General features: G+C 56.9%; 2 protein-coding genes across 6 annotated transcripts in view; one reads left to right on the forward strand and one right to left on the reverse strand.

The window, feature by feature from the left end:
• Window positions 1-13,844, reverse strand: part of RPL38 (ribosomal protein L38) — a 472,498-nt gene that overhangs the window by 74,022 nt on the left and 384,632 nt on the right. The window contains exon 1 of one of the 5 annotated variants that reach the window (XM_069872271.1): window positions 10,837-10,846. The exons of the other annotated variants lie outside the window; for them this stretch is intronic. The gene's annotated coding sequence lies outside the window, so the exon portion shown is untranslated. Of the gene's footprint in view, window positions 1-10,836; window positions 10,847-13,844 lie in introns of those variants that run through there. 5 annotated transcript variants of the gene reach the window in all.
• SDK2 (sidekick cell adhesion molecule 2) overlaps window positions 1-13,844 on the forward strand; it is a 52,177-nt gene that overhangs the window by 10,699 nt on the left and 27,634 nt on the right. Inside the window, exon 2 of the mRNA XM_069872244.1 lies at window positions 9,093-9,252. Coding sequence (XP_069728345.1) covers window positions 9,093-9,252 — 160 coding nt within the window. The remainder of the gene's footprint in view (window positions 1-9,092; window positions 9,253-13,844) is intronic.

Here is a 13,844-nt window from a genome sequence, read left to right on the forward strand (position 1 = left end):
GGATGAGGAGGTAGCAGAGCCCACATCTCCCCTGCAGCTTCACCTTTCCAAAGGCTTAAAGGAGAAAAATCAGTTGAAAAGCCAGCCCTGCAAATCCTGCCAGTGTCACACGGGCAGGAGCCGTGCTCTGCTGAGCAGCTCCTCCAGGTCTGTGCCTCTCAGCCTCCCACCTAATCCAGTTAACACACCTCTGCAATCGGCTTATGGCGTGTAAGAAACCCCAAATCTCCTCTGAGGGAGGCACGAGGGAATGGAGCAGAGGTGCTGGGAGTCCAGCCCAGCTCCTTACTGGGGTGGCAGCACTGGGTCCAGTTTCCCTCCTCTGCTGGGCCCCTCTTGCTGTTCAATGATGTGTGTGCTCTTGTACACTTACTAGGGGAGTGCTCTCATCTTCTGAGAGCTTCTCCACCACCAAGATGACTTTTTCCTCTGCAAGAAAATGGATAAAGCAATTGCATGAACACACTGAAGGTTGGATGGAGATGAGCAGGTGGGCAGGAGCTGTGACCTGAGCCCACAGGTCAGTGCATCCTTGGCTGGTAGCCCCCTGTGCTGCCCATGCCCCTTCCTCGTGCTCTTAACTGTCTCAGTGTGAGGCATCGGAGCAAAGATGGATGCGTTTCGGTAGCAAGGTGGTTGTTGGGTATGTGCTGGAGGGCGCTGGGTGTCTGTGTGGCCCCAGCAGCCTCTTGGCTGCCCCATCCTGCTCAGTCCCTTCCCTGGGGTCACAGGCAGGATGGGCAAGGGCACCTGGCACAGCTCTGGGGTTTGCTGCTGGAGGGATGCAGCTGCTGCGAGATGCTCTCGTGTCCTCAGAACGCAAACAGTGCAGCCCTGCTCTGACCTGCGAACGGCTTGGAGCTGTAGCCCTTCTTACATGCAACAAAGATGGTTTCATTCTTATGATCTCTGTGTGATTGAGGCCAAGCAAGGGAGGCTCTCCAGGCAGTTCTGTCTCTAGAAACCCCTTTTAGCTCTGCTTTGCAATCACTTCACAAGAAGCAGCTCCTGGCTGCATCCTCCATCATGTCTGCCTTCTCCGGGCTTGGCTTGGACCATGGTGCTCTGGGGAAGATAGAGCCGAAGTCTTCCCCTCATACCTGTCTCAGACTATTGAGGAAGCAGGGCTGCTTCTGCCAAGCAGGAAAATCACAGCCAGTCCAGGGCTTTGAGCGGCAAAGGAGAGAGGGCTGTAACTGGTGGCCCCAACCCGGAGGGGCAGTAGCTGTAGGGCAACATTTTCAGGTCACCCAGCTCACATTTGCTGCCCGGGAACCTCATGGGACTGGGGATCTGTTACAGCTTGGATGAGGTTGGAGGGGTGGGCCGGGGTCTGCCACAGCCTGGCTGGTCTCACAGGGATGGATCGGAGCTGTGGCTGGGATGGATGTGATGTGTGTGCGGGACAGGGGCTGCCCCGGGGTGGCATTGACCAGGATGGTCCTCATCATCCTGGGGTTGCAGTTGCCTTTGGGAAAGGGCAGCAGTCTGGGTGCAGTGGGAAAAAGCCATGGGGATGGGAAGAAGGGAAACCTGTTGGGACAGGGATGGGGTTGTGGGGACCAGAGGGATGATGCTTTCCAGTGTGCCATGAGCTTGCAGGTCCAAGAGCATCACTCCTGGCTGACCCCTCGAGGAGCTGTGCTGTGGCCATGCCTGCCTCCTTCCCACGCCTCCAGCCCAGACAGGAGGATTTCCCACGATTGCTTTCTCAGCCTCAAGCTGCCAGTGAGCACTGAACCCCTGGGCTCGGGCTGTGCCCTCTAAATAATGCAGAAAGGCGAGTGCCGTCTGCGGGGGCTGTGGATAAACGTGGTAAATGGCTGAGAAATGGAGCATGTCTTTTGGGAGCCACATCTGCAGTTGGTGTCTGAGCCCCTTGCCCTCCTTCTCAAGTCGAGGTGGTGCTGCTGGGCTGGCACAGGTAGAGATGTGGGAAGGGTGGAGGAGATGGATCAGAGCTGCCGAGTCCACCGGAGCATTGGAAATTGCATTTCACGGCCGGGCGGGTTGGGATACCAACCCCAGCACCACGCGCCGGGTGCTCAGAGAGGAGATAAGATTTGATTAAGAAGGCCGCTATTAATTTATGGCAAGTACACTCATGATGGTGGAGAGGTTGCTTTTAATTAATAGCCAGGAGGAGAGTTTTAAAGCTCTTGGTCTCAGTGGGGGGAGAAGGGGAAGGAGGGGAAAAGCAAGGAAGGAAGGGAACAAAGTTAGTTATGAGGATTAATGGACACGTCTGCGATTCTAAGTGTTATTTTTAAGTAAAAAATGAGAAAATCACTGTGTTTAAAGACACAGCATGGGTAGAGGGGTGTGGGGTAGCCTGGCTGATCCCTAGGGCTGGGACGGGCAGGATTGTGCTGGATGCCTTTGGCATCACTCTGGGTGCCTGTGGGGACCTGGGCCACCCTGTGGCACCCGATGGCCACCAGCCCAGCCTGGGAGGAACAAGGTGTCCCCTGTGCTCCTGGGCCAGTCCTTTCAGCTGGGGTCTGGACCGAGGGCTGCTGCTGGGATGGATACTGGCTTTGATGGGCGATGGGCTGGGGAGGATGGAGTCATCCTGCCCTGCTGCTGGCTCTGTACAAGCCTCTGGGACCCCCTCAGTGGCTCTTTTGTCCCCCCATGACGCTGGGGGATGTGGGGATGCCCCTATGGGGCCACATGGGAAGGGGAATCTCTCAGCCCCCAACTGGGTCCCTGCTCTGCAGCTCCAAGCTGTGCAGCTCTGGGGGTGCAGAGGGACCACCGTATCCAGTGGGGCAGCACAACTTTTCATCCCAGCTTTGAGCGAGCTGAGCCGAAGGCTGCGTCAGGCTGTGCCTCCCTCCTGCCACGCACAGCTCCTCTTGCGGGGCCGTGCTTTGTGTGAGCCAGGCAGATTAGAGAGGAGCAAAGGCGCTTTGGCACACTGCTGTGGGGCACCAGAACCCTTTGCTGGTGGGTTTTGGTGGCAAACCTGAGTTTTCCAGGCAATGAGATGAAAGCTGGGCGCTGCTGAGAGCCCTGAGCCAGGGTGGGTGTCCCGGCATGGCCATGCTCTGAGCTCCCACATCACTGAGGGTGAGCAGTGCTGCGTGGGGGCAGGATGCAACCTGCAATCCCCAGCTCCCACCAGTGTTTCTCTATCACCATTTGGCTAGGTTTGGTGCTTTCCTTCCCCAAATCTGAAGCTGGCATCAAATCACTGTGGGAGAGAGGATGGACCGATGGGCCATACAAGCAGCAAGTTTGGGGGTGCCATGGATGGGGGGTAGCAGCACATGTTGCTTTGTGCCTTCTCGCGTGCTGGGAGGGGGGGGAAAGTGGGGCTCAGCAGGGATGCCCATGCCATCTCAACCCTATGCTCTGCTCCATCCTCTGTGTCCCCCCTACCCTAGATGCCTGGGTCCCCCCTCTCATGCTCTGCGGCTCCCAGGTGCCGGGAGTGTTCGGCATTTCAATTGAGTGTTTGCTTTTTATTAAGGGGATGAAGCCTCGTCTCAGGAATACTAATAGCTCTAGCAGCGGAGGAGAGTGCTGCTAATCCCCCCCACCTGCTGGCCACCCTGTGTGGCCACTGCCCTGGCAGGGGACCAGAGTGGGGACATCAGTGCCATGCCAGGGGGCTGTAGTGGCTCCTGTCCCATTTAATCAGCTGGAAAATTGATGCCTCCTAACCACATGCTGGTGTCTAGCAAGAAGGAAATGTAACTTAGTTAAGGGGTGGCTTCTTAGGTGGTGTTCTAGGGATTCCCTGGGCATGGGGCCACCCGGCTGATGTGGCCACGAAGGGGACATGGATTGTCCTTGTGCAGGATGGATCCCCTGGGGTGATCTCTCATTGCACCCACCAAGGGCTGTGACCCCCACAGGGGTACCTGAGAATGTTTTAGCTCCCCAGGTGTGCTGTATCTGGGGACCATGGGGCACCCCAGAGATGTTAACCCCTTCCCTGCCCCCCCCAGATGTGGAGTGGCTGCTGTGGCGCTGGGGAACTGCGCTGAGAATATGTTACACAAATGAATAATAAAAACAAAGGAAAATTACCCTTTTTATTGAAACTCATTTTATGAATAAAACAATTATTCTGGTAATTGAAAAAATGTGCCATTAAATTAAATGCAGTGGTTCCTATTAAAATTTTAGTGGGTTTCTTCTCTGTTTCTTTTCCCCCTTTTTCCTTTCCTCCCTCCCTCCCTGCCTCTGCTGGCGGCTAAAAGCTGGTAATTATAGCGGAGGGTTTCGCTTTCTCTTTATTGTTTTTTAATCTCTTCGTGCTGCGGAGCGGTGGTGATAGTCTGATGCAAAAGAGATTTAGCTCCATCTCCCCATGCTGGGTGGGCACTGGGGGCTAGAGCACAGGGCTGTGTGGTGGTGGTGCCTGTGTCAGTGTTCCTAGGGGGCTGCAATCCTGCTTTCTGGGCAGTGATGCCCTGGGAAAGCTGAGGAAGCCCTGCAAGGTCTGGTGGAGCAGTGACAGGGCTTGTGTCACCCCAAGGTGTGCTGGATTCAGGGCATCGCACTGGCAGGGACCAGCTCGCTTGGTGCATTCTGCTGTTTCTTGCCCTGAATGGGCTGATCAGCTTCCAATTAGCAAGCTGGATGTCACCCCCTGTCCCCAAGGGGCAGTGAAGTGGTGATGCTGTGTGGAATGAGGGCTGAGCCCAAGCAGGGAGGGGGATTGTGCCATCCCAGGGTCACTGTACCAGGCAGGAGGGGGCACCCTGACCTGCTGGTGCTCGTGTGAGGCATCCCCAGCAAAGATGGGAGAAGGATCTGGGTATCTTGCGAGCTGCTGGTCCTTTGCAGGTGGTTGAGGGGACACGTGGGCTGACCTTTGTGCCCCGAGCATCTTCTTGTGTCTCCTCCTGAGGTTCATGGAGTGCAGGGGGATCAGACCCTCCTCCCCCTCACCAGCAGCTGCCTGATAGAGCCCTGCCCTTGGCAGGCATTCCAGGATTCCTCTGGGCTTAAAAATCCCTGTCCCTTCCCATCAAAAGGGATTTGAAGCTGGGGAGAAGGGGACTTAGCTCCCGGCTTGCCCATTACGCCCAGGAATTAGGATCCATTACGGCTCTTTTGGCAAGACTGGGGCCCCTGCCCTACATCTGCACCCCCTCCCCGGCACTAATGCACCCGGCTCAGACCCAGCTCCTGGCAGCCCTTATGTAAATAAAGTGCAGGGGCAAAGATTTTGATCCCATTAGGCAGGATTAGTGCCTTGTGAGGCCTTGGCATTAAAATGTCATCAGCGGTGGAGAGAGAGAGATGGGTTTGTCCCCCTTCCACGTGCCTTTTTGCTGCTTGGCATCCCATTTATCCCCATCCAGCACCGCTGGCAGCTTGGCTGGAGTGGGTCAGCCCCTGCTGGGGCTCAGATCTGGGCGCAGGGTGGAGATGGCATGGGGTGGTAGCACCTCTCCGTGATGTGGGGTCTGTTCTGGGCTGGCACACAGCACCCATAGCACAACCACGAGCCCTGGGAGCTCAGCGCCAGCCCGCGCCACCGGCAGATGTGCAGATGTTCCCAGGGACGCCTCTCGCTGCTGCTGCCTTCGGAAAGTGATGAATTTCTGCACCAACTAATTAGACTCTAATTAGCGAGTGGAGTGTAAACAGTCTCAACAGATGGGGGAGAGGCGGAATTAGCAGTAATGACCCTTTGTTTGGGGGGGGGACGACGTGGCTGTCACACACTAGGAAACCTCCCACTGTGTCCAGGACTGGGGAATCGCAGCCCCTGTCTGTGCTGGGTCTGCGGCGGGGTGCTGGGCACCCCGGATTTCATAGAATCATAGAATCACAAGATTGGAAAAGACCCACTGGATCATCGAGTCCAGCCATTCCCATCACTAACCCATGTCCCTCAGCACCTCGTCCACCCGTCCCTTAAACACCTCCAGGGAAGGGGACTCAACCCCCTCCCTGGGCAGCCTGTTCCAGTGCCCAATGACCCTTTCCATGAAATTTTTTTCCTAATGTCCAGCCTGACCCTCCCCTGGTGGAGCTTGAGGCCATTCCCTCTCGTCCTGTCCCCTGTCCCTTGAGAGAAGAGCCCAGCTCCCTCCTCTCCACAACCTCCCTTCAGGTAGTTGGAGAGAGCAATGAGGTCTCCCCTCAGCCTCCTCTTCTCCAGGAAACATCAGAGCTCCAAGCCTTCTTCTCTCCGAGCGGGGCATGTCATGCTGGTGGTGAGAGCAAGTGCCGGTGGCTGCCAGGGCACTAGTGGGCAGGTGAACATTGGGAACAGCCTGTCTCCTTCCCAGAGGCCTCTCTGGAGAAGAAACTGGCCATGTTCCCCTCCCCATGTTCCTTTCCTCCTGCTGCCTCTGACCCCAGTGCTGGGCTGGGATGCAGAGCTCAGTAACATCTTTAGCCCTTGCAAGGGTTGCCCAGCGCACCCAGAACACCCATTCCTGCTGTCCCCTCGCTGTGGCTGAGGTGGTTTTGGTTTTCCCAGGAGAGCAGAGGAGCTGGCTGGGGATGAACAGGGGAGCTGCTTGTCCAAGGCGGCTGCCGTGACCTTCGCGGGTGGATAATGATCGCACGATCAATAGTGGAATTAGGAGCTGCCTCTCCTCCTCTGCGCTGTTTTTCACCCTTTAATGCAGAACAGATGGCTCGGGCGCTTCAAAGCGAGATGAGCCTTAGCTGCTTAAAATCAAATTAGGATGTATGCAAACTGCATGCTGGCCCAAGGGAAGGTGTGCTGGGAGCACCTCGCCTCCCAGACACCTCCTAAACGCTGGGATCAGTGGGGAGGATGCACTGAGTACACCAGGGCTCCATCCTGGTGTGCCCAGCCAGGCCCCAGCAGCCCAGCGCTGCAGTCCAGCTCTCCGGTACAGCCGTGTGTACGTGACCACCACTGGTGGATGAGTCTGTTTTGCTACGGTTCCTCACTGCAGCGATGTGCCAACTGCATCTAGCACAGCTGGACTCCCAGTCTAGTCCATGGCTCATTTACTGGTTTCATGCAGGAGGTGTTTGGCCCTGGAGCTGGTGTCTGGCTTTGCCACAGTCCCAGCCTGGGGCTCTGGTAATCGCACAGGTCTCTGATGTGACGTGGGTGAAGCTCTGGCATTGCAGGTCAAGCTCTTGCCGTGCTGTGGTGGAGAGCGTGCAGAGCATGGCACACGCTGTGCACGGGCACAGATCCTGTGCCTAGAGGTGTGCGTGTGTCCCTGCGAGCCCAGCTTGGTTCACCCCAGCACCGTGCATCAGCCTCGCTCCTGGAATCATAGAATCACCAGGTTGGAAAAGACCCACTGGATCATCGAGTCCAACCATTCCCATCAATCACTAATCCATGTCCCTCAGCACCTCGTCCACCCATCCCTTAAACACCTCCAGGGAAGGTGACTCAACCCCCTCCCTGGGCAGCCTCTGCCAGTGCCCAATGACCCTTTCCATGAAAATTTTTTTCCTAATGTTCAGCCTAAACCTCCCCGGTGGAGCTTGAGGCCATTCCCTCTCGTCCTGTCCCCTGTCACTTGGGAGAAGAGCCCAGCTCCCTCCTCTCCACAACCTCCTTTCAGGTAGTTGTAGAGAGCAATGAGGTCTCCCCTCAGCCTCCTCTTCTCCAGGCTAAACACCCCCAGCTCTCTCAGCCGTTCCTCATAAGACCTGCTCTCCAGACCCCTCACCAGCTTCGTTGCTCTTCTCTGGACTCGCTCCAGAGCCTCAACATCCTTCTTGTGGTGAGGGGCCCAGAACTGAACACAGGATTCGAGGAGCGGTCTCCCCAGTGCCGAGTCCAGAGGGAGAAGAACCTCCCTGGACCTGCTGGCCACGCCGTTTCTGATCCAAGCCAAGATGCCCTTGGCCTTCTTGGCCACCTGGGCCCCTGCTGGCTCATGTTCAGTCTCTGTCAACCAACACCCCCAGGTCCTTCTCCTCCAGGCAGCTTTCCAGACAGACTTCTCCTAGTTTGTAGCTGCCCAGGGTTGTTGTGCTCCAAGTGCAGGACCCGGCATCCCCAAAGCCACAGCTCAGCTGCAGCAGGGCTGCCACGAGTTCTCCAGGCTGGGGAACCACATGGCCACTACCCTCAGCACCAAACCCCCTTGCTAGGGCACCGAGTGATGATGCTCCCTCTGCCCCTGCGGCTGCTGATGCCCCACGCCTGCTTTGGGAGATGCCCCAATGCTGGATCCAGCCCAAAGCTGGGGCAGCGGCACTGGGGTGAGGGCTTGCCCGCACCAGCCAGTGCTGATGAAGGTCAGAGAGGAGGATTAAATTAAGGAACTACCAGCTGCTCCTTCCCTGCTTAATGACTCGCTTGGCATTTAGCATCACCCTAGGGATGGGCAGGACTGGGTATAAATCAGCAGGGCGTTTCCACGTGGGTGCAGGAAGCGGCATCTAGGGTGTGCAGGAGCCAGGGGCTACCGGAGAGGGACCCCCAATATGGATCTGGTGGTTTCTGGGTGCCTCTGAGCTCCTGCAGAGTCCTGACCCCCCCGGGGCACTGGGGCACCGGGGCAGGCTGAGCCCACGGGCGCTGCTTTGTACCGGCTCGTGGCTTGGTGAGCCGTGGCAGGAATTCAGCTCGTGCACACAAGAAAGCAAAGCCCTACCCCAAAGAAAAAACCCAAAGCCGTGATTGAAAGCACACTTGAAAGCTGCTGGGGAATATGAATGTGTCTTTGAAGTAAAAGGGCTTCCATTTGTTAAACACAAAATGGAGCTGTGTGTTTCGATTTATAGTTTTACTTAGCAAATAAAACAGGAGAGGAGTAAGTGTTTATGTCTCCCTCCGCTCCCAGCCCCTCCGCCCCCTTCACCCCCCCGAGTTAAAAGCTCAGTGCTTCTGAAACGCTAGAAAGGCAGCCGGGAATAAAGCAAAGCAAGCAGCTTAGATAAACCTTAGATGGGCTAAGCTCTTGTCGATAGGCTTGTGAGATGGCTTGGGGTTGGGGGAAATGGCCAGTGCAGGGGTTTGGGGGCCCTGGCTGGGACAAGGGACAGGGAGGTGGCCACCAGCATCCCCCTGGTGTGCTCTTGGGTTATGCACGTGCCTGTGATTAAGCGATCCTGCTGCTGTGGGGCTGGCAGGCTGTGGGCATGTCTCTCATCTCCTTTCCCTCTTCTCTTGGCAGACGATGTCTCCCCGTACTTTAAGACGGAGCCGGTGCGGAGCCAGGTCCACCTGGAGGGGAACCGCCTTGTCCTGACGTGCATGGCAGAGGGCAGCTGGCCCCTCGAGTTCAAGTGGCTGCACAACAGCCGGGAGCTGACCAAGTTCTCCCTGGAGTACCGGTGAGTTGGCTGCTGAGCATCCAGGGTAAATCCCACTTGGAACGCCGGTTCATAGAATCACCAGGTTGGAAAAGACCCATCAGATCATCGAGTCCAACCATTCCCATCAATCACTAAACCATGTCCCTCAGCGCCTCATCCACCTGTCCCTTAAACCCCTCCAGGGAAGGTGACTCAACCCCCTCCCTGGGCAGCCTGTTCCTGCCGGCAGCTGCTGCGGCACAGCGGGCATCGCTGGGCCTCCTGCGAGGGGATGCCGTGCCGGAGACGTGGGCAGCAGCCGTTAGCATTCTAGGAGCCACCGCCTGTGTTTGGAGAGCAAACGGTGGATTTAAGCAGGTCAACACTGGGGAGGAGGTGTTTGCACAGAGCAGGATTAACACAGGGCTGCAAATCACGGCAGGCTCGTGGCTCCCTCCAAACGGCCTGACCGGGGGAAGAACCAAGAAAGAGCAGCACGAGAGATCACTGTGGGTTTGAGCATCCAGCCCTGTGCGCCAACTAATCGTGCTGCAGAGCGGCCAGCCCCACGTCACCGACTGCTTGGAGCTCGCCTTTAAATCAAGCTGGGCACCTCTCGCCGTCTCTTCTGTGTGCGTGTGTCATCCTCTCTGTTTTAATCAATAATTCAGCCCGAGACAAGCCGTTCCCCGTTTAAAGGCATTGAATCCAAAGGCTTCGTGTTGCTGTAGCAACGTGGGGCTGCTCTGGGATGCCAGGAACGCAGACAATGTGGCTGGGTGACATCTCCTCCCCGGCACTGTGGGCTGTGCAGGGTCCCCTCTCCAACATCGTGTTCCCTCCCCAGCACCGTGCTGGGTATCAGGTCCCCTCTCTGGCACCACGTGCCATGATGGAGCAGTGGCCACCTTGGGGGCCATGAGGTCTGTTCTCCTCTAAGCTACGGTGGCTGCAGCTCTGCAATGTCCCCAATGCTCCAGGCTTGGTGCTGGGTGTTTGCACTAGTGCCGGGTGCCCCGTGGGGTGGATCCCTTGTCCCTAGCCCTGGTGTTGAAGCTCAAAGCCCTCCTGAGCCCCGTGGTTCCCACAGCTCATGCCTGGCAGGGGTCATGTCAGCAGGAATGATGCAAAATGTCAGCCCTTGTATGGGATTGTGGGGACAGTGGGGACAGCAGGATAGGGGGGGAGAGCTGAGCCCCTGCAGGAGCTTCTCCAGGGCAGCCGGGGCAGAGCCACCCACCCTAGGCAGGAGAAAGAAGGCAGAACCCCAACCCCAGGCTCTGCCCCATCCTTGGAGCAGGTTGGGGTGCTGGAGGGGCACCTCTAAACCCAGAATAGGGGCTCCTGGCTTCCTTTCTTGGGTCTGCACCTGCATTTGCTCCATCCCTCAATTTATTCTCCTGTAGGAAAGGGGCCAGTGCTCATGGCTCTGCTCCGGGATGCCCAGCAGCTCTGGAGCCCCACATTCCTGCATCCCTGCTCCAAGGTGACTCCCTTTCCCGGAGCCCCAGGCTCCTGCCTCCAGCTCCAGCTTCCAGCCAGAAAGGATTAAGGAAGGAAGCGAGAAAATAAACAAACACATGGGGAAAACCCAAACAAACCCAGCCGCAGCTAATGAAGCAAACAGCCTCTATGCAAATCGCTGCCTGGCTTTAACCCGTCCTTGCCGTCCTTGCTGCTGCGAGGATGCAACCTGCTGGCATCAGCTTCGTTCTGCCCAGCGCGTGCTGCCTGTCCTGGGTCTCCATGGGGATTTAATGTGTCGAGATCAGCGTTTGGACGCCTTGCCTGGAATTGAAGGCTGCTAGTGAGGAAGGCGAAGTACCAAAATTAGTTATGATGGGCAGAAATTGAATTTTAATAGAGATGTCGGTGGCATGGAGCCAGCCTGCTCAGGCAGTGGGAAGGTAGTAATTAAAAGTTAACGAGTTTAGAAACAGAGTAATCCTTGGAGAAGGGGGGAGGCTGGTGCTGATGGTCAGGGAGGCTCAGGGGTGCTCCAGTCCATGCAGAGGCCAGGAAGGGCTATGGGTGCGTCAGCAGCGTGGGTGAGGGATGCAGGATGCAGCCAGTTCCCCCAGGTACACAGCTGGCATGTGTACCCTGGTGTGTCCCCGCTCTGGGGCAGGAGGGACCTTCCCTGGGGCTCAGCTGTGCCCATGATGGGATGCACCATGCTTTGCAGCAGGTCCTTGCGCTGCGGCGGAGCTGTACCTGGGGGGCCGCTCAGGCTTGGTGGCATCACCTCATGGTTCTCATCCAGGATGATGTGTCACTGAGTATTTTGGCCTCAGAATCCTCACTGCTCCTTCCCAAATCCCTTCTTGCAGCAGGGCATCCCACTAGCACTACCTGCTGCTATGGCCCTTGTGCTTTTACCCATTTTTCTGGGGCCTGGGGCTCATGCCCCGCCGGCCTCATGCTGCCCGTGAACCACCCTGGTTCATCCTTGTCTGATGGTTGGACGAGCTCATGATATGTTTTAAGGGAAAGAGCTGCTCTCCCAGTTTGGCAGCGTGTTTCCATGGTGACCGCCCTTTCCTTCCCGCAGCGATTCAGCCGCCAGCTTGCCACCAGAGTGACTTGGCGTGTGGTGAAGGGCAGGTGGGGAACGGGCTCCGCAGGACCTTGGCCATGGGCCAGTGAGGGACAAGGCAGTCCTGCTGCATGCAGGTGGAGCCAGCCCCTCAGAAGCATCCCTAGGGACTGAGAGGGGATCGGAGACCAGCTTGCCTTTGTGTGCACGCAGAACATTTCCCCCTCACAAGCATCCCTGAGGAGTGGATGTGATCAGGGACCACGCGGGAGGACTGGGGACAAGCTTCACTCCATGAGCATGCAGCATATTCCCCCTCAGAAGCATCCCTGGGGATTGCAGGGGGATGGGGACCAGCCTGGCTCTGTGCTCATGTGGAATTGTCCCCTTGTGAGAGCATCCCTGGGGATCACAGGGGAGCAGAGACCACGAGGGGATTGGGGACCAGCCTAGCTCTGTATGTGCACGGAGCTGTCCCCCCTTGGGGAGCATCCCTGGAGACCGAGGCGGGGGATCAGCCTGGCTGTGTGTGCACATGGACCCATTACTCTATCAGGAGCGTCGCTGTGGACCGTGGGCGATGAGGGACCCACTTGCTGCCTCTGTTGGCTGCTGCTGGGGTGGGGTGTGTGGAGACGACTCTCACATGGGAGCCCAGCTGCCTCCCTCACTGGGGGACTCCACAGCAAAACCCCATCCTCTCCGATGCTGGTTGTGACCTTCATTAAGGTGACTGTGGGGTAGGTGGTGGAGGTTTGTCCATACGCTCCTCTCCTGTGCCCTGGCACGCGGGCACTGAGCTCTCCAGGGCCAGCTCTGTTTTCCCATGCATAATCTCGCTGGTGCCGGGCTCTCCTGCGAGCTCTCTAGAGCCTGACTTCTCCTCGTACAAGGAATCATAACATGCAAATCAGGCAGCTTGATGTCTTTAATGAAATCCTCGGAAGGAAAGCGCTTCTCTGGTGAATTGAGGATATTTATTTCTCATACAAGAAATTTAACATGCAGATTAGTTGGGTCTGGTAATTTATCACATGAGATTGTCCTATTAAGGGTTGCATCGAGTCCTGCTGCCTTCGGAAATTACCTTACACATAGATTACCTCTGGACAGACTCCCATCTGTAGAGATGCATCTTCTATCTACTAAATCAGCCCCTTTTCCTCTCCCCATGTCCTTCTGCAGCTGGTGCGGGAGCCCGGCAGCTGCTGACGGATCCTCCGACTCTTCCCAAGAGCCCCGATCCCCTTTGCTGGGAGCTCAGAGCCCGGGAAAGTGTAATTACATCTCCAACACTTGCTGGTTTTGCTGCTGCAGTGCTCACCATGCCTCCCCCAGCAAAACAGGGTTGGCAGGACTGAGTGTCCCAGCACTCCTCTGGGTGTCTCGGCCACCACAACCCCATATCTGCTCACCAAGACTCCCCCAAACCCTGGGGTCGGTGTCCCCAGATGGTGTCCCCATCATGTTCACATGGGGAACATGAACAGCGAGCCCTGTGTGGGCTCACTGAGGAGCAGGTTGGGGGCTGTTTTGACTCCCCATCATCCTGGGTTGGGATGTTTTGGGGTACCTGTACCCCAGGGATGCAGGGAACACAACATGCTGCACACGCAGGACTCCACCAAGCTTTTCTGACCTTTTGAGGACCCCACACATTTGATACCTGTACTTCATCTCCCTAATTATGTAAAACATGGATTCAGGACCCTCTCAAAACCACAGACTTGGAGAGCAAATGGGGTGGTTCATCCCCAGCTCCCTGCTGGTACCCCAGCCTGTGACGCTGCTCACAGGGACCACATCCCTGCTCCAGCTTGAGCAGCTCTTTGCCAGCCTGGGTGTGAAGCACAGCCCTCTCCCCTGGGGAGCTAATTGCCATTCAATAATATAATTAATGGGAGCTGATGAACATCAGAGGGGTTGCAGCCAGGTTAAGTGGGAGCTCGGCAGCTCTTGGTGCCTGTGGCTCCAGCCTGGCCAGCTTCACGTTTGGCATTGGCACACGTGGCAAAGCACCTGGGAGAGGCAGCGAGGCAGCATGGAGCAGATAATGGGCAGCACTGGGTGGGCTTTTCTGGTGATGCTTGTGCTG

Source organism: Phaenicophaeus curvirostris, chromosome 19 (assembly GCF_032191515.1).
Source record: "Phaenicophaeus curvirostris isolate KB17595 chromosome 19, BPBGC_Pcur_1.0, whole genome shotgun sequence".
NCBI lineage: Eukaryota > Metazoa > Chordata > Aves > Cuculiformes > Cuculidae > Phaenicophaeus > Phaenicophaeus curvirostris.